Here is a 24,748-nt window from a genome sequence, read left to right on the forward strand (position 1 = left end):
TGGGGCGTGGCCCGGGGCGTGGCCCGTCGGGCGGCAGCTGCGCGCGGCAGGGTCGGCGGGCAGAGCCCCGCGGCGAGCGGGAGCTGCGCAGCGCCGGTAGCCCGGAGGCCTCTGCGGCCCCGACCCCGCGTCCCGGGCGAGATGTGGCGGCGCTGGGAAACGGGATGGGACGAGAAGAGGGAGCTGCAGGAGCTCAACTCCCGGCTGCGGGTCTTCGTGTCCCGCGTGCGGGAGTTGGAGGAGGAGAACCGCTTTCTGGCCCGGGAGCTGGCGGAGCTGCGGGAGCAGGAGCTGATCGGGTTGCGGGTGCCCGAGCAGGAGCTGGCCTGGCTGCGGATGCAGCTGGAGGAGCTGAGTCGGGCGAAGCTGGAAGCGGAGCTTGAGCGGGACGGGCTGCGGCGGGAGCTGGAGCAGCTGCAGCTGCTGGGCGCCGAGGTGCTGGCCATGCGGCGCCGCCTGGAGCCCGAGCTGGCCGGGCAGCAGGAGCTGCTGGAGCGGCTGCGGGGCGAGTGCGTGGCCCTGGAGGAGCTGCTGCTGCAGCTGCGGGCCGAGCACGGGCACCTGGCCGAGCGGCAGCGGCGGGAGGCGGTGGAGATGCGGGAGCTGCGGATGGACCTGGCCGCTTTGCCGCCCCCCTTGGCCGGGCTCAGCCTGGAGGAGCTGGAGGAGACCTACGAGATGCTGCTCAGCCAGAGCTGCCGGGAGACCCTGCTGCGCTACCAGGAGCAGATCCAGGTGCTGCAGGAGCAGGAGGCGCAGCGGAGCCGGGAGAGCCTGGAGCTCCTGCGGGAGGAGAGCCGGCAGTGCCGCCAGCACCTGGAGGACCTGCAGCGCCAGGGCCGGGAGCTGTGCGGGCTCCGGGAGCGCCTGGAGCAGGAGCTGCTCGCCTTGCAGGACCGCCACGGCGCCGAGCTGGAGGAGTACCAGGTGCGTGGCTGCGCCCCGAGCGGCGTCCCCCGGCCCCGGGCCTCCCCGGCCCCCCTCGCCGGGGCTCTCCCCGCCCTCCGGTGCTTGTTTTGGTACTGCTCCGAGTCTCCTTCGGCCCTCCCACTCGCGTTTTCCCTCCAGTTCTGGGCCATGGTGGGATGCGAGCTCGGTTTCCCGTGACCCTGGCACTCCCCTCCCGCGGGCTCATCCCATGCCCGCCGCTCTCGCTGCTGCGGGAGGTGCCTGCACCCCTCTGAAGGCTCCCCCTGACTCTGCCTCGCCCCGCTTTGCCTCCCTGCAGTAGGGTTTCCCCAGGCTGGAAGAGGAGTCGGCCCAGCAAGAGCTTGTTGCTGCTGAGCCCTTCTCTGGAGGGAGCAGGGAGGCCCCTGTGAGACCCAGTGCTCGGTTTGGGTGCGAAGGGTGGGGATCAAAAGGGTGACCCTGAGGACATCATCTCGCTGACAGGTGCTCCCTTCCCAACCTGCCCTCGGCAAGCGCTCAAGAGCACGGAGCTGGCGCGCAGGCTTGCCAGGGCTCCTGCTTGGCTTGGCGTGAGCAGGTGGGACGTGGGGCAGGCGAACCGAGTCCCCACACGGTGGGACACGAAGCTTCCCTTCTAGCCTGAGACTTGAGGTTGACCTGTCGCCATCGGAGAAATGAACTGAATTTTCTTCCTGCCTTACATGTGCTCCAGTGCACCCTGAGCCTAAAGAAAAGCTTGTGGGCCCCAGTGTAGTTGAGGAAACTTTTAGTTTCAAGGCAGGAAGATTTATTGCTGTGCTATCTGCAGTTGAGTAGAGGGGGGAATTTTTTTGAAATAACATCACCAAGCATTCTCCTCAAACAGATACCGTCGTTAAAGTTTTAAGCAGAGGGTTGTAGCATCTGTAGCTGAGAATTTGCTTGCTGTCAGAATAACGTTCGGTATAATGATGTATAATCACCTTGTGCGTGTGAACAGACCAGTAACTGCCGGCACAGCAAAGTATCAGCTCATCAACTGAGACTGGAGAGCACGTATTAGATCATCCAGACCATCCATCAATTTCCTGAGGGCAACATTTCTATTGTTCATTGTTAGACCTTTTATTAACACTTTGCTGGAGCTCAGTGGTTGTCTGAACCCCGTGTGCTCCTGATCGCATTGTGTCCAACAGCCGTGGTAGATTATGGAGGTGCTGGCGGTTGGAAGGGACGGGGACCTGTTCCTGTGCGTCTGGTTTTTGTACGTTGCTAGACTGTTTGCAAGTTGCATAGTTCGCAGATGCTGTGAACTGAGGCAGATCAGGTATGTAAGAAGTAATCAGAAAGACTTTTAAGTTTTAAAGCAATTCTAGTTTCATTTTTGACAGGACAATTTGTTCTTCCAATCACGTATGTAAATGTTTCCAAAGCTGTAGAACATGTTCTGTGTAGATCCCTCATTAATTAAACCTATCCATCAGTCAAAGCCAGGTGAAGATGTAAAGAAAAAACCCTCTTTTTTCTGGTGTTTTTTTTTTTTTTTGTTAAGGTGTATGAGTTTATATAAATGTATATAAGCCTACTAGTATTTAAAGTTACTTTGATTTCCAGATGTCCTCTTTGCTGTCTAGGTTTGTTACTAGGGATTTCTAATGAAAATTTCATTGATCTTCAATCACCATGGTTCAAATTGAAAACCTTTAAATACGGTGTTTCTTTAACAAGAGCATTTTGTACAGCTTACTACCCGAGCTACAAGTGTTTCTTCTAAAGCCAGTTAGAGTGGGTGTGTTCAGATACATACGTCTTTCTTTCAGCTCAGCAGGGTGGTTTTATACCAGTGGGTTGTCTCTGCATCTGGTTGTATTTTTAAAGAATTTTCTTCAGAAGAGCAAGTGGAGACAGAGCAACCCGTTGCAGGAGTCAGCTAATCAAAATCAGTGCATGCCCTTGAATTGTCCTGATTCGGTGCTCAGCAATGGATTGTTATTTTGATACCAAGATAACAAACTTCAGTTTTATTCTCAGGAGCATTTGGCGTGCTTTGGATTTTACAGGAATAATAGCTTCAAAGCTTAGTAATCCGGGAAGAAGAAAAAAGTGCTTTGAGAGCTCATGTTTTCAGGTTGGCTGTCTTACCTTTGAATGTATATCTGGGTAATATTTAAATTCTGGTGAAAATGATACCATAAAGTTTATAACTTCTGAATGGTTTCATATGTAAAATGTTTGGTCTTCAATGAGAAAGGCCTTTTCCAGCGGCCAGTCTAGTATACGTGAGAAATAAGGTATCTTTTGCTCCCATCCAGGAAGATAAATTATAGAATGTGTGGAAGCAGGTAGTTCAGATTTTGTTCTTGTGATCAAAGCTTCTCTCCCACCCCCTTGTTTCTTTTATTGGTGAAAGTATGTTCAGCATGGATTTTAAACTACTCTTTAAAGAGCATCTACTCCATGCTTATTGTACAGTGACACATAGAAATGATATGTATGTGCAGATTTAAGTCAAGTGATTATTGTTCATTGCAGCTGCAATGGCGATTAGATTTATTCATATTTTCCATATATCATGTGGTCACCTTATATGTCCATCTTTGCCTCCTGCACTGTCCTTATCCTCGCTAAAGCTTTCGGCAATGTTAAATAGAAATATGTATTTGGAGTTACAATTTAGCTGAACCAGGCGAGCTCTAAATCATACGTTGTTTGGAAAATTTTCACTGGTCCTGAGTGCTAAAGGGATGAACTCAGCAAGTCTTTTACTTCCATAATTTTAGCTGTGTGCTGTGAAAATACTTAGGCAAAATCTCTCAGTGATTTGAAAAAGCCTTGTATTTTTTGCATGTAAAAATGGCCATGGCTTATCCTGCTGCTTTGAAAAGAGGCAGAAATTTTTCATTAATATGGTGGATTTAGGATTGGTTCCTGCCTCAGTGTTGTGAGCTCCAGAGAAGAAGAAAACATATTGTCAAATGAACATACAGTATCGATATGTCACATGTGGTTTTTTGTGTACCGCTTTCTAGCCAGCTAAGTGCAGAGCATCAGTTCCTCCCCTGCCGAGCCACTGAATGAGCTGTAGGATCGGTAAATAGTACCAGATGGAAAGGGCTGGAGCCTGGAAACCTCTATTCCCTGAGTAGGTGCAGCTTGGACAATCCAAGTAAATTCTTTTCCCCCTACTGCCCTTCTAAAATTTCCCACTGCTGCCTGGAAAGGAACATCTGAAGGGTGAGAAAATTGCTTTTATTCAGTTACTCAGTTCTAGCAGGACATCACCGGGGTTTGACGTGGTTGAGAAACAACTCTTTCCAAGAAAGTCCCGTGTGAGGCAAACACAGCTGCAACGCTACAGGTTACCTTTTGGAAGCTGAGGAGCTTCCATCTTGCGATCTCGTGAACTTTGCCAAAGTGGTTTATGTACTTTTTGGCATGCCTGGAAACGGGGCTTAAGACCAATTGTCCTCTGCATTATGTTGAAGTGGCAGTGACTGGAGGGCTAGACGAGTGGCTGTCTGCCATCCAGTCTATACGATGTCTGCTCGTGTTGGAATGAATTCCTTTGGAACTCTTACACTGCTGGCTGAGTTATGTATCCCCTTATGGTAATCATTAACTCAAACTTTTGGATCCCACGTGCTCTCCAAATCCAGTGGGTAGAATCTAGGTGGCTTGTCAAACCCAGACTACAGATCCTGGGGGGGTGAGGGCCTGAAGTTCCCGTGTCTTTAGATAGGTGTGAGCATCCCTGGTCTTTCAGAGCTCCATGCTCTCTGCAGTCTGGTGTACAGGTTCCCTGTATAGATTCTGCTGGGACTGCAGCAAGACCTGTGCATTGTGAAGCTCTTTTTAACACATGCAGGCGCATGTATAGGTTAGTCTCTGTTTAATCGGGGAGGCAACAAACACCTGAATCACTTCATGTTTTGTATCAGAGCTCTTATCACTGTTAGGGGTTGGTCCCCTCGAGACCCTGTCTTTCTTGTCTTTTGCTGATTCCTTTGGTTCTGGCAACACCCTGTCCGTTCTTGCTTGATCGCCTATTCCTTTTAAAAGCAGGGCCTGGCATTTTTCTTCCTTTCTCATCTTGGGATTTTTCCATTGTGTCAGTTCTTGAACAGGATTGTTGCCTCAGAGCTGCAAAAGGTCAGCAGTCCTGCTTGCCGCTGTGCGTGGCCGTACAGGATGTTACCTCCGCTGCAGTCTGGATGAGGCTGTTGGATGGCTGATAGTGCTTTTTCAGATATGCCGATATGATTTGTCTTTTGCCTTAAAAAGGGAGTTTTAAGGTACGCTGAAGGCTGTAGGCAAGGTTTGTCATGTCAAAGAAAATATCAGTGTAATCATTTAACAAAAGCTGCAAAGGCAAATGAAGAAATAGATTATTATATACAGAAGTATACCCACATGTATACGAAGATACAGGCAGCTTCCTTCATAAAGCTTTCTTTTTACTTAAAAAAACCAAACCACAAACTGTTAATGTTTGAAATGCCAGCACTTTATAATCTTAGTTCTTAAACCTTACTTCTGCCTAGCATATCATACTGGCATTACTCGATTTGGGGAGTCCCCTGCTGTATCTTCATTTTTATGCTATTGTTTGTACTGTGATACTTGAACACTTTCTGCATATAAATGATGCATTTAGAATTTTTTTAAAATTAGACTATCAGTGTCTTGATTTTTCAGTTTCTATTGCAAAGCATTGGTTAGGATGCAATCTAAAATATGCTGTCATGAATTCCTGTTCAGTGTTGTACACGTGTGTGAGATTTTGCTCTATAAACAATGGTTCAGTGTCCTTGCATAGCGTGGAGTGATGTGAAAAACAGGATCAGGCCTTTGCTGAGATCTAATTTCTGTCTTCCCAGCCCCCAGAACGAAGCGTAATCTATAGCATTTTGTTTAGCATCAATCTGCTGGCTGAGGAAGATTGATCTGAGTTGGTAGGTTCTATCCACAGTGAGGAAATAATTTAAAACTGCAGAGAACAGCTAATCCTGATACTTTTAGTTCTGAGTCTGTACTGAACAAGCTCCTCTCAATTATTAGGGGAGGGCTTATTTTCCAGAAGATGGAAATTTGCCCCTCACATGGGAGGTAACAGTGGTGATGAAAGCACTTGCTTTCTACGATGTTGTTTTCAAGAGCATGAGAGTCAGTTGTCTTCAGTCTAAATCAAATCTTAATGTTCTATTGCATAAGTCTTCATTGCCTTTTCTGTTGCGTACAGTTATTCAGCATTTAATCTTCCGTTTAGTATTTCAGAGTATGTTCAAATTTAGATCATTTTGGACTTTGGTATTTTTCTGCTCATCAATCCCTTTCTCCACTTCCAGAAGTTGTTAAAGAAAGGTGGGCAGGCCTTACCTACCCTCTTGTCAGTGCTGCTGCTCTCAAGTAATTTGTGGGTGTCATATAAACTGTACTCCTCCCATACACACACACACACTTATGAAGGTACAAAGTTATTTTTAGTTATCAAGATGAAAATGAGCAACCCCTTGTATATCTTCTGGGTAGCAGTTAGGACAAAGCTGGGTGGACTCGAAGCAGGTATCCAACTATTGTAGAAATCTTGGCTCAAAGGAAATGCTGGAGGTTCATCCTTCACCTTCTAGGCACTATGAATATCTCCAGATGCTAGAATCCAAAAACTGACTTGGACCCACACATCTATGGAACTGAAAGCACCAATAACGAGAAATAGGCCGGGTTCTCATGGTAAAGCAATCACCAACATTCCTGATCTCAAGGTGATTTAAACACGTACACCTATGCTCTTAAAATGACAAAATGAGTCGCGTTTAAGTCACGTTTGTAAAGGAGTGTATTTTCCTTGCTGTGTATACTTGAGAACTTTTGTACAGGGCGTCTGAATGGGTTTTACTGAAATATTTAATGAGCTTAGTAAGGCATAAAACGAAATCTTAACATAAAAGCTCTGCTTCATTAACAACGTATTTCACATTGTATATGGGGAAGGTCATAGGGCTGCTTTGTTATCATTTTTGAAGTGATGGCACACATCGACTTACTGTTTTCTCAGATTTTTTTTAAGTTTACTGTTATTAGGTATTCAAGTGTAGAGACTTTTGTTAGTTCAAAACTAAAACTCAGTATTTTTGTTTAGAGGATAATCGACGCCCTAGAAGAAGAAAAGCAGTTCCTGACCATGTCAATCACAGATTACCTGAAGGACTATCAAGAACTACTGCAGGTGAAAGCAGGCCTCATCCTTGAAATTGAAACCTACAGGTAAGAATTGCAATCACACACAATTGTTGTCTCATCTGAGGATAATTTAAATCCCTTTTCATAGCTGTGGAAGCCCCATTCATGCCCTTTCCAGCATGTAAAGTATGGACAGCTACTTTTAGAGTCTCAGATCAAGATTCTTTGTATGTATTAGGTTTGTTCAATAGAGTGAATGGACCCCTAATACCAGTTTTTAACTCGCTGTTGGCTTCTTCTGTGACTTGGGTCACCATGCCATTCTGTGCTTGACTGTGCTGTCTGTGAAAGGAAGATAACACCCCTTCAGAAGGCTGCTAGTATGTGTGGAGTTGTCTGATATATCTGGGAAAACTGTAAGAATAGTAAAACACCGTTATTAATTAGTAACACATTAGATAAGCATTACCAGTGGTCAGAGGTGACTGGAATTTGATCACTCGAGCAAAACTACCTCTGGTAGTAATTCATTCTATTCCTCTGTCCCTAGAACAGCATGTTAGAGAATCCAGTATAATCCACGGCAATCCTATTACCTTTTGACAAATACAGTGATATGTAAGGAATCTTCTTAGTCCTGGTCAAGCTGATATCAAATTGATGTGAATTGTTGACCCGATGTTTGATTACGAGCTGAGGAGCCAGTATCCCTAAATGGCAATCAATAAATCATGAGATTGTGTAGTTGCCATCGGTCGATCTACATGGCACACTTCATTGTTTAAATATGTTGATTAGTGTCCACCTGCAGCATCAATATAAGTAGGGAGTTCCCCGTTCTTTTTTTCACTTGTAGAATAGTGGGAAGAAAACAGAAAGGTCTGTTTGATTAAATCCAAGTGTCTCCATCCTTGGTTTGTTGGGGAAACATGTTTGGATCGAGTTGGAGAAGTCATCAAACATCATCTCTGCTAATGAGTCTTCAGTACTGTGTATCTCTTTAGCCACTTAAAAGCTGTGCAGTTGAAAAGCCAGAGTAATTCTCCTGTCCGGAGAATCATGATGGATGAGTTGGCAAATGGCATAAAAGCAATCTGAAAGGGGAAAAAAACAGCCAAACAAAAAAACCTATGAACTGGAAGCAGATACTACCTTACTGTAAAGATCATGGGTTTTTTTTTTCTACAACTAGGACAATTATTTCCAATAAACTTCATTGAGATATTGATCTCCAAATACAGAGTGCAGTTCTTATTGAGCAAAGTAATATTTTGCAAAAACTTAATGTCAGCCTACTTTCGTATTCTTTTTGCCTCAGTCATTAGCTTGTCTCTGTTGTGCGCGTTATTGATATTCAACCGGCATAAACACAGTGGTATTAACAGCTGTGTGTCCTAAAGCGTTAACACTGTGTCCGAAGTGTGCAACGTTGCTATGAACCAATAAGCATCTAAGTCTGGATAAAGATGGCACCAACTGAATTATGGGTGAAATGTGTAGAGTGAAGCAATCCACTGATAAATATGAAATTTAATTGTAGTTGCATAACTGAAAATGAGACACTTGAAAGAGTAACTTCCAAGTAGCTTGATAACAGACTAGTGAGCAAAGGATGCCTGTAGGCCATCAAAGAGCAAAACTGGTCTGTCCAAGATGCCTTGAGTATTCTGTGCTGTGAGGTACAGACCAAGGCTGGCTTCTGGACGAGGTGAAATCACAAGCAGTATGTGGGACAAGTAATTTGCAGTCAGTTCATGAGCAACAGTACCTGGATGTTTGGTGGAGTGGGATCCCTGTGATCCTTGGAAAGCCAGCAGTGTCTGGAGCATTACCAGTAGAAGAGAAACTGTGGAAACGGTAGCCAGTTGTGATCCTTTTCTGTGTGCGTTAATTTTGTTAACTTTGCTAAAACACGTGATTCTTCTAAACTTAATCCTAGCTCTGATACTGACTTTTACTGTTGTCACTGAAATTTTCTCCCTCAGTTTATTCATCTGCAAAATGGGATTAGCACTTTCACAATAACAGAATTATCAGAATTGTTTCAATGATTAGCATTCATCAGAAGTAGGAATGATAATGCCCAGATATGTAGTTGCTTGGACACCCTCTTAGTTAATAAGTGAACCACCAGTGCTTCTGCTCTGTAAAACCTTGTAAGCCCATTGTTGTGGTTTAGCCGGCAGCGCAGCCCCACACAGCCGCTCGCTCACTCCCCCACCGGTAGATGGGGGAGAGAATCAGAAGGGTAACACTTGTGGGTTGGGATAAGAACAGTTTAATAATTAAAATTAAAAGAAACAACAGTAGAAATGCAATGTAAAGGAGAACAACGAGAGGCGCAAAGCCCCGGGGGAGGGGGGAAGGGAGGGGAGAGGGGGAACGAACCGCCGGAACAAACCACCCGCGCCGCAGCCGCTCGCCGCCCACCGACCCGACGCCGCGCCGCCCCCGCGCTGCCACTGCCCCCCCTCAATATACTGGTCATGGTGTCACATGGTATGGCATGAACCTGCCATTGGCCAGTCGGGGTCAGCCGTCCCCACCATGGCCCTGCCCCTCCCAGCCCCACCCCTGCCCCGTGGCAGAGCGCGGGAAGCTGGAAAGGTAGCCGACCCCCACGGTGAGGAGAATTAACCCCTTCTCAGCCAAAACCAGCACACCCATTAAATTCTGGAAGTCCTCCAGAGGTCATATCGCTGATTATCTGAGCATTCCTGGTTTGTCTAAGGATTCCCTGCCCTCGTTAATAAAAGGAGGACAATTCAGCATCACCTGCAGCATGTTTGTTGTCCAGTTAAGAAGCCTCCTCAACCTGTAGGGTTTGTTTATCTGACTGTAGTGAGTGCAACTTGCATCACTGATAGCCTTGGCAAGGCAGGCCTCTGCGGACAAATGAGCATCTACTGACTGAAAAAGAACTACAGATGAAAACAGACAAACAGGCCTTGCTAAGGATGAGAAAACTGGCTATCTAACGCTACTAAAAAGTGATTGTTTTGATTTGTGTTTTTACGTGTAGGCAGTTCTACCTATTCCTCTTTTCTTCTTATTCTCCCTTCACTTAAGAAAATAATGCCTTCCCTACTGCGTGCCTCTATCAACGCTGTTGTGGGAGGGAATCGGTATGGATCCAGGTAGTAAGAGAATTCTGGAATGCTCATCTACATACTGTTTCAAATCCTGTTCCTCTCCAAGGTCCCTCTGTCTGTGTTAACCAAGGCATGTGAAGCCAGCTTCAGTTTGTTTTCATGAAGTATGCTGGCATATAACCTTGCTTATGTATATTGGAAACAAAAGGCATCTATTCACACTTAGTTTAGCACCCTGAACTTCCCACTGAGAGGTTTCCATGAGGGCTTTGCCACCCCCTCTCCTCCTGGCATTATTGGGTTAAGGGTGTGGTATCTGGTCTGCTTCTTGGAGCTTTCTTTGTACCTCCCACCCTGTATTTTCTCTTTGTTTTACAACTCCTACAGGTCCTGTTTCAAAGCCAGTCCTTTCCATTAGTCAGCACTGCTCCTGGACTGGCAAGAAGGATCACTGTTGCAAGGAACACCCTTCCCCAAGGACCAAGTGTACTTCCTCTCTGTTTCTGCTCACCCTTCCTGCTCTGGGAGCTAAGGCTGACTCAGGAAGTGAAATACATATCTTATGTGGCTTTATGAAGTTATACCTTGTGGGAATCTTCATTCCCAATCCTTTTTCACCAGTGTTGAAGTAAATATCAAGTGTCTTGCAGTTTTTTTCTGTGTTCTTAGAACCTTGCAAAACCATGACTACTTAGATGATGCTTAAGTTATATTTCCAGAGAGAAGTGGTGAATTACACTGTAAGACTCTTAATTTTAAAAGGAGATAGAAGATCTGCCTAGGATCAGAATAACTCTCAAGCCTTTCTCCTCAACTATTGGAAGCTTCTCCTCAAACATCAGAGGCTGCCCAGAGCCTCTGCCATAGCTTAGGTAGTTTTTCTGCCCTCTCTAAAATATGTTGTTGAAATCCAAGTGTCATGCAAATGTTCTGTTCTAGGTTACCACCCTGGATTTTGAAGCGGCGGAGGCTACAAAGTGGTTTTTATTTTTTCTTTTTTTTTTTCCCTTTTTTGTCATGGTCCTTGTCAGGACCTCTTAATACACTTGTCAGGCATACTTTCCAATCCTCCTTCAGCTGGTTTCCTCTGTCAACACTTGTGACCCTTTCAAGAAATCCCACCAGCGTTAAGGCTGCCTCAGCTACTCACCACAGCTTTTTCAGTCAAATTTGTTATTTCCTGTTTACAACTTGTGCAATCCAATATGTCCCATTCCTGTATTTGTTTTATTTTGGGAACATTCTGTGTTTTCTACACCCAGGGAATTTAACATGCAGTCCGTTACCTGATTTATTTCACCCAGTCCTTATCTTCCCATCCCATGATGGAAAAAAGACATGGAGTGGCCTTTACACCTAAAAATGCTTCCTCCATTCCACTTCCTGGAGAGGCTTTTTTATAACACCTTCCTAAAAACCAAGAATAGAGAGGATTAATTTATATGGCCTGCTGGTTAACTTCCCCGAGCTGAGATTTTGGGTTTCTCTAGTTGAAACAAAGTTGTTGCTGTTGTGAATGACTGTTTGCACTACATCCTTTTGGTTTCGGTAACTTCCCCACTTCCACCCCAACCAGTTTATCTCATCCACCTGCTTTGATGGACTAGTTATTTCTGTTGTTATCCACCACACTGCGGGGCTTCAGACTGACTAGCATGTCGCTGCTAACTTTAGATAAATGACATTAATAATGAGATTAGTTAAAGGTGCAGTTGGAATATTTTCTGACAACACTTAAACCAAGTGTTAACACAACGTGTGTATATGTCATTTGGGATCTGATTTCTAGGAAGTAGCCGACGTGGTTATTTTTTGGAAGAGTGCTGCTTGGAAAAATGTTTTTTGTTACTACTGTGAATACTTAAAGAGCTCATACAGTTGAGATTAACACCCTATGCTTTGGGCAGTTTAAGTTTAAAAGCAGTCCTCACCACAAAGAGGTTATAGTTTAAGTGATTAGGAAAGGATGCAAAGGAACAGAAAAGCAAAATGACTTGCATAAGCTGAAGCTATGGTCAAGCTGAGGAACATAACCTGAGTTTACTGGCTTCCAAGCCAGTGCTCAGTATATTACACTAGAGTTTCTCATGCTAGTTTATTAAGCCAAAGTCAGTTTAACATTTTCTTGCTTATCTGATAAGCTTGAGGACATACTTATTATGAACTCTGTACAGAAAAACACTGATTCACTGTCCAATTTTATAGAGGTTTCATGAAGCTTTGCCTTTCACTTTCAAATACAATGTATTTTCCATAGTAATGCTTCAGATCCAGCTTTTCTGTGTGCTGTTGCCCTTTGCCATATACAGTTACCTCTTGGAACTTATTTTTAGTGACTTCATACGTTGCTGCAGCAACTGAACAACTGTTGTTTTAACAGCAGCCAGAAATCCTTAGTCAAACTACCCACATTCCTAATTTCCGTCGTCATGGTTAACGCTTGCATTGCCAGTTCCTTGATACGTTTCTGCAACGTCACCACCAGCTTCTCTAGCGCGTGTCTATCGGAGCAATTTGTTTGGCACTCGCTAGCTTCACCAGATCAGATGTTTGGTGTTCGGAACATGCTCTGTACGTTTTGAAGTCATCTGATTCTTAAATAAATTTCTCCTCCTTACATAGAGGAAGATAAATTGCTTTTATTTGGTGGGTTTTTATTTGGTTTTGGTTTTTGTGTGTTGTTTTTTTTTTTTTACACTAACAAAATAGAAGTAAAGATGTCCATCTGAACCTTTTTTAAGGAGGACACTGACCTGTAAATCTGTTAGGTAATTCTAACCTGGCTTTTCTTCTGACACTAGACAAATGCATGATTGCAAAGAAAGCCAGCTAATATTTTGCTGAGGTAGCATTGTCCTACTGAATCCAGAGGCAGTCAGAAATCCAAAGAAGCATAATGTCCAAAGGGATCAGTTGTATGAAGCGTGAAATCTACAGGTGACACTTAAAATGCCTGCTCTGTTAATATTGACAGAAATGCCCAACAAATATGTTTATACCACAATCCTAAACTGCTTTCAGCCCCCCCTGTAGGGAGTCAGAAGCCTTGGCTATCATAATCCTCCAGCCTTAGTCCTGACAACTTTCATGTTGCAGCTGTATATTATCAGTGCAGAACATCTGGCATTTCCAAAACTGGAAGTGATGAAATGGGGGGTATCTCACTAGTAGAAGTGAATATAAAAACACCAAAGTTACTGTGCTGGTTATAGCATTCTGTGGTGTATTGAAAGAGCATGCCATAGAATGTCTAGGCTGGTGCCCCAGAATGCTGCCGTTGAGCACTTTTTTTTTGGATCACATAACTTGTGGTCCTGCAAAAGCAGAAAAGGGACAAGCTGGGTTTTTTTCCTGTTTTTTGAAAAACATCTGGACATATTTTATGTCAGACAGTACGAGCACATAGATAGCAGGTGGGAAGGAAAGCACACAAAGATTTCCAGAGAATTTATCTGGAATTCTGAGACTCAGCCTTACTGAATAACCATCTCTAAAAATTTTAGGACTGAATAAGATCCTCCTAATATCTACCTTTTGTATTTGGTATATGGAAGAAGCCAACAACTTTGGTTTGTTTGTGCGTTTTTTTGTTTTAGTTTTTTAGGGCAGTTGAATAATTCTAGAGAATGCACTTAGTGTCTTCGCCCTCTGAGAGGACAAAAATATGCTGTGTGCCTATGTGAATATTCTTAATGCAGAGTAATTATTTCTGAAAATGCTTTGCCCCTCAGTTGTGCCGGTCTCTGTGGGAAATGTACCTCTGGAGTATTTTCCACAACTGTAGAAAGGAGAAAATGCAGGGCAGTAACCTTGTGTAGGAATAGAACAAGCCAGTGGCTGCTGTCAGTTGGGTCTTGAAGGGAGCGTGGTCCTTGTACGCGCAGGCTGTGTAGGGAACAGCAAAGCTTGGCATAAAGGGAGGATGGCCAGTGTTCTCAAGCAATCAGCTGGGTATAATGTCTCCAAGAACAGCTGATGCGTGTCACCAACATGGAAGAGGCAATTCAGAGTCTCCATTCTGTGTATCAGCACACCAAGAATAGGTAGTAGACAAAATTATGAAGCAGATTATTAAGTTGTTGCCTGCTTCTGCTGTTCGCTTGTAGTGATATAATTTCCGTAACACAAAGGTACGCAGACTGGTGTCCTGTTGGTTTCTGACCAATTGCTGCTGAGCTACCATAATGTCCTGTTGGCCAACAGGAGGAGGCCTTAACCACAGTGTCCTGTGGAAGCGCTGGCCTCCTGGAACTACAGAAGCTATTAGGGAGTCGCTCCAAAAAAAGAATGAATGGAAGGCTGAGGAACAGGGGACAACCAGGAATGTCACTAGAAGAAACCAAGTAGTTTCTGTCCAAAAAGGAGTAGGAAAATTCTTTGTTGTAAAATATGTTGTGCTGCTTTCCGACTGAATAGGAACTAAGAATAGCTACTTTAATACTGTAACTTGTTTCCTCCAGCACTAGCCAGTGTTTGACAGTAGAAGTAATACTCTCCTTCAATTTTCATTTGAAAAGGATAGAACTTAAAAATCCTGGCTGTACCAGTTCCCTCATACATCACGCTGCGACAACACCTTTAGTACTGCATTACCAGCAGGAAAGCTCCTGACTATTTGCTTGCAAATATTTTTTCTGTTTTTGCCTTTTCTTTGTAAAACATCTCCACGTGTCTCTCTAAGAAAACTTTACTGATTATCTGTTAAGTTTTGTGTGGATTTGTTTTCTCTTAACTCTATTATAAGATCATCATTCTGGACAAGATGCTAGCTTGTATGATTCCATAGTGGAAATCAGTGGATCTTGTCCATGTCAGGAAGCAGTATATGGGCTAATGCAGAAGATCTGATTGAAAACTGTACTGTGTCTGCTGCTGTCACCTACTGAACATTATTGCATTGTTCTCACAAACTGGACCCTGCAAACGAAGAGTCTGGAAGGTGCGAAGGATTTCTTATTCCCAGTAATAAAAATGTGGAGTGTGAAAAAACACTCAGGATCTGACCCAGCTGCAGGATAATTGTTTTAGTTTCTAAGACTTATAAATGTTAAATATTATGATTATTCTTCCCAGTATTTTAATGGAATGCCTTTTTATGTGTTTTGCAGAGCTTTGTTAGAAGGGGAGAGCAACCAGTGGGTTATTACACGGAGAGATCAGCATACAGGGAAGTTGCCTCAAGGTAAAAAATGAATGTTGAATGAAACTAAATATAACTGGAAACTATCGTGTTGTAGTATTCCTGAAGAATACTTTTTGCGAGTGTATTGCGAAGTGAATATTGAATTGGTTTTGAGTGTTAATATTTTAAATTGGCATAGTGCTATCCTGTATAAGATAATTTATAAAATCATGACTCAAGCGGAGGAGGTAAGTAGGGAGTCATGTTTCATAGCTCTAATAGTGGAAGAACTTCTGGATGCCCATAGGTCTTAAGAGAGTTTTGAAGTATAAAGCAAGAGGTATGCAACAAAACATGTAGTTAATGATGCATTCCATGGTTTTATGAGGCATTGTGAGCGTTAAAAACTTTACTTGGGTTTAAAGAGAAATTTTAGCAGGGTAATGAAAGGAAAATCAAAGACTTAATAAACATAAAGATACCATTTCTGTCTTAGGGGCTGAAAATCTCTGGAGGCTGTGAGAGTATACCAGGGAAGTATCACTATTTACTTGCCCTGTTCTTATACTCTTCCCTATGTATCTACTGTTGGTCACTGTAAAACAGATACTAGATGGACCTTCGATCTGACTGCCATGGCCATTGTTATTAATAACAGGATTAGTCACAGTAATACTCACGAGTTTAACAATATGTGGTCGTAAAATCATCAGACCATTATAGACAGTAGTCCCAGAAGAGGTTTGAAGGCTGTGTCTGTAGTGGTAAACAAAACAGACTAGGGCCTAGACTGAAATGCGCACGTGGAGTTGCCTATGCTGGTAAATTGTTAGCGCTGTCGCTGGCACAGTTTTGATCTGGACTAGCCTGTACTTTTGCAGACAATGCTCAGGCATATTCAGCAGTTACCACAGACCAGGAAACACCACCAGAAGTCAGAGGAAATGTGGCTAGCGTTTTAGGAGTAGGAGATTTGAGTTGTGCAGTGCTGGTTGGTCTTAGAGCCAGACAGTGATTCCTGGTACATTTTATTAAATTGTGTAGATATAGCCCAAAAGGTGCTTTATTTCTCTCCCTTGTTGTATCTTGTGGCTATGAAGAGTTGTATTTACGTTTTCAGTTTCCAGTATGTGGTGGCAGGTATGCCATTAATTCCCAATAGGAACTGTGAAACTTCAGGCCACTTTGACTAATGAAGCAAAAACCCAAGCCTAGGATATTAGCATACATTATGTAATAAGAAGTTGTAAATGTAAATAAACATTAATATGAAAGGTGTAATTCTTAAGTAAATGCCATAATACCCACTAGCTCACAACAGGTAAAGTTAGCAAGAACTTGCAACTTAGTGAAATGCTTTGCTTTCAGTTGTAATGTAATTTATGCATAGACTTAATTATCGTGCAGAACCTAAGGAATGCCTTTATGAAGCTCCACTGAAAATGAAGCCATTACTTCTTTCAAAAATGTAGTATATATTTATATATATAATAAATATATTATTTATATTTTATACATTTAGTAATCTCTTAGTTTATGCCCTCTGTTTTATATTACTTTAGATAGAAGCCATTATTTTAATATTTGGTTACCTATGCTCTTTTTGCAGATATTATAAACACTTCATATAACTACACTGATATTTACTCTACTTATGAAGAAAGAAATAGAAATAAAGCTTCACCAGCTTTCAGGTTCATTGATACAAGACATAGAAGGCCAGTGACAAATACTAGCAGCTCTGCACGTTATTCGGCTCAGTCAACACAGGCTGGATCACAGACAACAGCTACTGGAAGAGATTTTGGAAGAGATATGCTTGGTTCAGCGTATCGCCCTTCAACAACTGTTAGAAAGGATGAAAGGATTGTAACAGACCACAAAGAATTAAGAACATTTACTCCAGCCTACAGTAGCTGGAAAAACACTGAAATGCAGCAAAAGACAATTCCAGAAAGAAAGAAAACAGAAGTTACAACTTCATCCACAGTATCTTTTTCAAAAGAATCAGCACGTGCTGAAAGATCAGACAAGGACCACAAGCCTGACACAAAGCCAGGGATTTCTGAGAATATAAGAACAAAACCAAGCTTCACTAGATTTCCGGCTTATGAGCTAAGTACCAATTTTAAACCATCTAAATATCAAGAAACCATAACTGAAACACGGACCACCCTAAAAGAAAAAAGAGGAGGCAGCAAATCAACTGAAGAGGAAGAATCTCTGCTGAAGGAAAAAGATAAGCTAGAGAAACAAACAGCGGAGGGGAAAAAGAAAACAGATGAGAAAACTTTCATGGAAGAAAGAAGTGTTGATTTTGGACGGAGGACTGAGCAGAAGAAATATATCCACGAGGAAGTCATTAACCAGAAGTTAACAGGGAGTGATGTTTCTAATGCAAGAACCCTGAAAAGTGAGTCAACCAAAAAAGATACAAATGCAACCTTGGAATCAAGAAGGAAAGAAGCCATTGAGATACCAATCAGTCTTGAAATGCCTGCTCCTGACAAAGCATCTCAGAGTACTAAAGAAATAAGGTTACAAGGTTTTAAAACTTCCATAGGAAGAGAAACAGATGACCATTTAACTAAGCCTGCTGAAATTCACAAAGTGAGTATTTCAGAAGCAAAATCCAGTTTGAAAGATGAAGAGCAAGTTAGTGACGGAAGTCATAAAATAGGAAGCCTGTCAACTGAAAATATAGCAGAGAATATTGTTGCTGACATTCTTAAAAGTTTTACACAGTCTTCTAGTTCACAAATATCAACAGACACGAAAGTGACCTATTTTAATAAGAAAGAACAACCAGATGATGGGAAAATAAAGACTGAGATCACAGTGCAATCTCAAGTTCAAAAAAACATATCTATTTCTGATGAAGCTGACATAGGAGGTCTATCAAACCAGGATGTTAGAGAAGTGGTTCGAGAGGGTGTTGAAGGAGCTCCTTCCAAATCAGAGATAGAAGATATAGTACATCGTGGCCTGAAAGGAAATGAGGGCAGAAAGAACATGTCTGTTAATGTTGAGATTGTAGAGGAGCCACTAGATTATGCCACTGATGAAAGGACTGATTTTTCAACACCTTTTGAAGTAGAGGAAGTGGAAGATACGTTCCCTGAGAGAGAGAGGCGTTACGGTGATGAGGAGGAACAAAACATAACGTTCACGTATGAAGGTGTTAAAAAGAAGAAACAACGCCATGAGAGTTTCACTCATGTGGAAGAAGTAACTGAGGAAGACGACTCGCCTATTGAACAAAAATATTTTGTATCTGTTCCTGATGACCATCCTATTATTAATGAAAAAGATGATGACTCAGTATATGGGCAAATTCATATAGAAGAAGAATCAACTATTAAATATTCTTGGCAAGATGAATTTTTGCAAGGCACACAAAGCAAGAGGGATGAAGGTGTAAGCTCTCCAGAAGAAACTTATCAAGTGGTAGGGGAGGAAGAAAGTGCCCGTATTTTAAAAGAGCATCCCAAAGCCGAAACATCCCATGTTGAATCCATTGTTATTGAGAAAGAAATTAAAATTCCCCATGAATTTCAGACTTCAATAAAAGGGCTTTTATCAAAGGAAACAAAGGACCCTAAACATCAGTTGAAGGAAGCTTTGGAGCAGTTGGAGGGCAGTCTCCCAGAAAGTGTGAAAGAAGAGCTGTCTGCATTAACAAAAGAAAATCAAGCTGACTCTAGTAGCTTAGAGTTTGATATCAAAAAAGTTGATCAAACAGAGGATGGTGGCTTGGTGACGATTGTTGCTGAAGTCAATCTGTCACAGACCCTTCACACTGATGAATTCGATGTAGCTCAGCTTGATGAAGTAATTGCAAGTGAGAAGGAGAAGGCAACATTGCACTCCCTGAAGAAAGAGAGCTCGGAGACAGTTGTTGATGGTAGAAGCAATATAGAAGGAAATGTTTCTCCCCACAGTGATAAATACACTCCTTTGGCCGATCAAGAAATCTATAACTCATCCACAGCGAGGAGGAGTGGTGGTGCAGGGTATCATACCGTTGAAAAAGTTATTTATGACGGTTCAGTTTTGGAAACTGCGGATTTTGGGAAAGTCTCTCACTCCCCACAATTGGCTGATGAGACCAAATCCATGAAGCATATTAAGGTTGGTCCAGCAGAAGTTCAGAGATTTGAGCAGATCGTATATGAAGGGCCTGGCTCTGAAACGCTGGAGCTCAGTTCTACAGAAGATCTTGTTCAGACAGAAGGATCATCAGAGTTCAGCCAATCTGTGAAGCATTTTAAACTGGGTCCTAAAGAAATTCAAACCACAGAAGAAGTAATTTATACAGGCCCTATTACTACAACTGTAGAAGAGATTGATTCTGGAAATCTTTCCCACAAGTTTTCAACAGACTTCAACAGGTCCGCAAGACATGTCACAGTAGGATCAAGGCAAGTAACTGAAGAAGTCTCCTTTGAAGGGCCTGTTTCAGACTCTCTGGAGCTCAATAGCTCAGGTAACCTTTCTCAGACAGAAGGGTCTGTGGATGTCAGCAGATCAATAAGGCACTTCAGACTAGGTCCAAAAGAGATTCATACTGAGCAAGTTATCTTTGAAGGGCCAATCTCCAGTAAAGTGGAGGTCAGTGACACTACAGACTTCTCACAGGCAGAAAGTTCAGTCAGACACATTCAGTTGGGTCCCCAAGAGTTTATGACAGCTGAAGAAATCATCTACCAGGGGCCTGTCTTTGAGCACACAGAAATCAGTGAACTGGAAGACCAGGCTATTTCAGAAGGCTCAATAAAGCATGTTAGACTAGGTCAAGTGGGAGTTAAAACCACTGAACAAATCATATATCGGGGCTCCCTTTCTGAGACTCCAGAGCTCATTAGCAAAGAAGGACATCTGTCAGAGAACGAAGGAAGCTCAGAGGTCAACAGATCTTTCAGGCACGTTAAAATAAGTCCTGTAGAAACTCATGCTGAGCAAATAATCTTTGCAAGACCTACTTCTGAAATGCTGGAAGACTTTTCACAAACAGAAGAGTCATCTGAGAGCAGTAGGTCTGTAAGGCATATTAAAGTAGGATCCAAGGAAGCATCTTTTACTTTTCAAATGGATGTTTCCAATATGGGTGGAATATCTACAGTAAAAAGTGGAGAACAGCAAGCAACAATGCTCATATCCAGCAAGCAAGACCCTTCTGTTAGTCAGCCGCTGACTGTAGTTGAAAGTGACCAGATTGTGGAAAATGAAAATAAAAGAAGAGGCTACGTTCTGTCCAGTTTTTCTCAAGATCATGGTGAAAAGGTAGCAGAAAAGTCATTTTTTGATAAAACTGTACAGTTGCAAAGAATGGTAGACCAAAGGTCAGTTATTTCTGATGAAAAGAAAGTTGCTCTTCTCTATCTGGACCATGAGGAGGAAGAGGATGATGATAATGATGGACAGTGGTTCTGAAAGGACTCTGTAATGAAGTCTACTTAGTAATTTGTTTATACATATTTCTGATTATCCTTTTTTTAAAAAAGAGGAAAAAAGGAATGGGGAAACACTCAAACTATACAGATTAACAATGGACTGAGTAGTATTGAGTCTAAGCCTCTACCTGTTCAGCACACTTTTTACTTCATTGGAAATTTTATTTTTGGGAGAAATCATGCTATTAATGTGTTTTTCCTCAAAGACCTGTGTCGAATAATTTCAGATTTTTCCACCCATAAAGACAGGAATTTGCTACTGGGGAATTAGAAGAATTGTATTTTTTATTTGTTTTATAGCAGGTCAATTAAGTGTGTGTCTGGATAGGACTTTTCCATTATTTTTTAAATACTGTATTGTACTTGGTTACTAAAATACTCAGCAATTCTATTTAAATCTCAAGCTACTAACTACCAATATAACAGAATATAAGACTAATGAGAGTTGTAGGTATCTGATTTTCAGTTCCATTTCTGTGTACTTATATGCAATACCTAATGACAACATTTTAAAATATCACAGCTATACAAAATAAATGCAGTTCTGAAGGATCAAACTAAGTATAGCAAGAACTGACAAAAATTATACTATTTGTATAGCAAGAATGCAGGGCAAAAAAAGAAAGAGTAACACTGAAGCAAGAATTTTTCACAGTACTCCTAAGGAGAAATAGTGATATTTATGGTTAGACAGTAGTAATTCTAATATCTTTAAAAAGATAACAGATTTTTAAAATAGGCTGGATAGTATTTCCATGGAAGTAAGGAGAACTCTTTACAGCTTCAGTGGCTATGTACGTTGATAACATCAACTTATTTTGCAGTATACGGATTAGCTTGGTACTAGGTATTGCTAAAGGTAAGTGTGAAGTGTCAAACATTGTTACGTAATGCCTAATTTCTTAACGCAGTGAAATTGGCTAATACGTGTTCTGTTCTGAAGAAAACTTGTGCCAATGGCACTGATGACACTTACGATCATTCTGTGTCAAGTCATTTCCAGATAATCCTTTTGTTGTTTACGAATGAGAAGATGCCCTTTTCAATTACCAGCCCTGCAAACCCAACCTGAGGTCTGAATTTTCCTTTTTTTTTTTTTTTTTTTCCTTCTCTTTTCTTGGTTGTAACATTTGCCTCAAGCCAAAGTTGGTTTCTACCTAAATAATTTGAAAATAAGCTAATTTCACTTGGATTGCACGTTGGTTAAATGAAGGACGTAATTTAACTTTACAGTTATAATTCAGTGACTTCAAAGTCCAGAGCAGAAGCCAGCACCAGTGACTGTACTGACCTGTGCAGTGTTAGCAGAAACAAAAATAGCAGCCAAAATATTTTTGTCACTGGGGTAAGAAGATACCACACTGGACACATAGAAGAAATAAGATACACAAATGAAAAGCTGCTATTTTCACATGCGCGCACACACAGAGACGCACATTCACCCCCTCCCTCGCACCTCCTCTGCAGAGAAGCACACCTGTGTCCGGATGGCCGCGTTGTGCCAGTCCGGTGGTTGCTGACTCAGAATTTCTTTCCTGTGGCTACGTAAGCATAGTTCTGTGTGTGCTAATCCATATTAGAATCCAGTTAAACTGTCGCAGTCTGGCATGGCTAGTCACTTTTCAGATTCCTTAATATTAACAGAAGCTAGATTTTTCAAAACTGACTGCTACTTTATAATATGAATGTAACTGCAAACTAAAGGGAAGCTCCATGCTGACTGACATATCACGCTGTTTCAGATATGGGACAGTTTGTGTGCCTTAGTAACTAAGCTTGAAACTACAAATATTCCAAAGATTAGCTCACGAGGTTTGCCTGCACTGCAGAATTTTCTGTACGTTCTCGGTTTGTGTGTGTGAGTACCAGGGCACTCGGGTTTGGATATTTGTCGATCATGTACTATGAAATCATTTGTTGAAATTGGAAGTGTAACCAGCAGCTGGAAAATGAATAGGAAACTGAGTTGTGGAGAAGCACTAAAGGCATGTATGCTAAGCTTTTTTATACTATTAATTGTGTAATGGATAATATGTTTTCAAAATTATTCATATGTGCTCAGAAAAGACCTTGTGCTGCCATTTATAAACGAGGTGTTATTAATTGTACTACTTCTAATATCATCCTATATTTTTGTTTCCTTAGCTGACACTATGTTTTTAAAGATGGTAACATCTCTGTATTTATTTTAGTAATTGCGTATAAGCCAGAATTTTCCAGCTAGATGCCTAATTAAGTGCAAGCAATCAGATTCTGTACTTCAGGTATTAAATAACTGCATAAAGGAAGAAGTTGGGTCTGTAATAAGCAACAGAATTAAAAATAACCAGTATTAGTTTTCTCAAAGTTCTATTCTAAGCTGAAACTTAACCATTCTCTGTAAAACAGAAATAAGAATATCTGCAGAAAGTTGATTTTGTAACCAACAAAAAACCACTTACAAGATCAAACCCATTTATCGATACCGTGTGGAATCTTTGACAGACACGTTCCTTAGGAACAACTGTATCAACACTCTGTCATGTTTATCTTCACCTGCTCAGAGGATTATAATGTCAGATGAAGGAATAAACCAGTAAGGAGCAAGTGAAAAATAAAATGTAGATGGCCTTAGCACTGCAGGAGGTGGGGAGGGGAAAGATCAGTATTGTTTCCACTGAGGCAACAGCAGCTCTTTATATTCCTTCACACGTCACTGTCAGATGCAGTAGGTTATACCAAGATATATTTCTGTTTTGATTGTCTGGAGGGAAAAATTTGTTCTGTGTACTTCAGTTCTTTTTAAGGTCAGGATTTTAATTGACTCTTGGAAAGTTAGTTTATTATAGGGAACTGGGAATGTGCGTTAGGATAATGTTTAAAGATATGCACAGTTCCTTTGCATGAATACTATCAGGCTGTGAAAACAAAGATATCTCGTGTAAAAAGGGTTTCAGTTTTAAAAATGTTTGTGTAAGCAGCCCATTTTCTGTTTAGTTCTCATTAACCTGAGACATTTTGACATAATGATAGCTTTTGGATAATCCTACCTTCAGGCAACAAAACGTAGTTAGGTGGAGAGTCGCATCCTGCAAGCCTAATGGTTGCATCTGCAGAATGAGGGTCAGAGGTACATGTATTACTAGTAAGAGCAAACATAACCTACTGTCTGATGTACTAACTCACCCTATATGCTCACTTTCTGCATAAGTAGTATAACCTGTGGCTGAAAGGACTGGTGATATAACCTCGGTCAGCATGCACTTTTGAAGCTTACTCATAAAAGTTGTGCTTTTCATTAAATACAAATAAGAACTTTACTGCTGCGTTTGGATTAAACGAAATGCTTTTAAAATATAGTTAGTAATTCAGGGGGTAAAAACTATGTATTTATATGCTGATACAGATCAGAAGTGGGGGCACTGTTTTCCAAATGTGTAAACCACTGGTCTAGAAAGCAAATATAGCATAGAATCTAAAGAAAGATGTGTGGCAGACCTAGAGCTCTGTATTGAATGATGTTTGTGAATAGTAGGTGTTTAAAAAGACGGTAAGAATGTTGAAACTGGGTTTGTTGATGTCAGCTGTGTGAAACTTTGCAGGCAGCTTGTGTTTTGGTCATTTGCAATGAAACTGCATTTTTGTGGTGGTATAAGCTTTGTGATTTTACACTTTTTTCACTCTTGAGTATTAAACAATCAAAATCAATGCAGATGTTTCTCTTTTTTCCTGTCTGATGTTATTAAGGCTGCATTGTCATTGAAAAAGGACTTAATGTCTATAAATATCTTCCTCTAAGGCCCCTCAGGCTAATGAGTTAATTCCAGCAAAGGCATCCCTCTTTCACAGGGATAATAAAAGTGATGGTAAAACATCACATATTCTTTATTGCAACCACACACAACATGGGTGGACAAGCAGTGGTTCCTAGTTCAAGAGCAGGTAATGGGAGAGGCACGGTATAAAACAACACAGAAGGTCCTGGAGTTGCCAGCATCATAGGCTTCCTTGGATCCTGGGATTTGACCAAGGTA

General features: G+C 41.8%; 1 protein-coding gene across 2 annotated transcripts; it reads left to right on the forward strand.

Annotated features, from left to right (window-relative positions):
* The first annotated feature begins 25 nt into the window (after nucleotides 1-25).
* On the forward strand, nucleotides 26-24,422 carry SYNM (synemin). Of its 2 annotated transcripts, none has more exons than XM_075100650.1 (4): nucleotides 26-927; nucleotides 7,028-7,152; nucleotides 15,269-15,342; nucleotides 16,892-24,422. In XM_075100650.1, exons 1-4 carry the CDS (start codon nucleotides 142-144, stop codon nucleotides 20,713-20,715), a joined length of 4,809 nt encoding a protein of 1,602 aa, XP_074956751.1. In that variant the 5' UTR covers nucleotides 26-141; the 3' UTR covers nucleotides 20,716-24,422. The 2 variants fall into 2 exon arrangements, with proteins under 2 accessions (XP_074956751.1, XP_074956752.1); XM_075100651.1 differs by lacking the exon at nucleotides 26-927 and adding an exon at nucleotides 983-2,215.
* Nucleotides 24,423-24,748: the final 326 nt, after the last annotated feature.

The sequence above is a fragment of the Phalacrocorax aristotelis genome, chromosome 7, assembly GCF_949628215.1.
Source record: "Phalacrocorax aristotelis chromosome 7, bGulAri2.1, whole genome shotgun sequence".
NCBI classification, from domain to species: domain Eukaryota; kingdom Metazoa; phylum Chordata; class Aves; order Suliformes; family Phalacrocoracidae; genus Phalacrocorax; species Phalacrocorax aristotelis.

What these genes read in the sequence shown, in the direction of transcription:
- SYNM (XM_075100650.1), top strand. Translation starts at nt 142, where the DNA reads ATGTGGCGGCGCTGGGAAACGGGATGGGACGAGAAGAGGGAGCTGCAG. An exon ending in CCGAGCTGGAGGAGTACCAG is followed by an intron (nt 928 to 7,027) that starts GTGCGTGGCTGC and finishes ATTTTTGTTTAG; the next exon opens with AGGATAATCGACGCCCTAGA. An exon ending in TACAGGGAAGTTGCCTCAAG is followed by an intron (nt 15,343 to 16,891) that starts GTAAAAAATGAA and finishes CTCTTTTTGCAG; the next exon opens with ATATTATAAACACTTCATAT.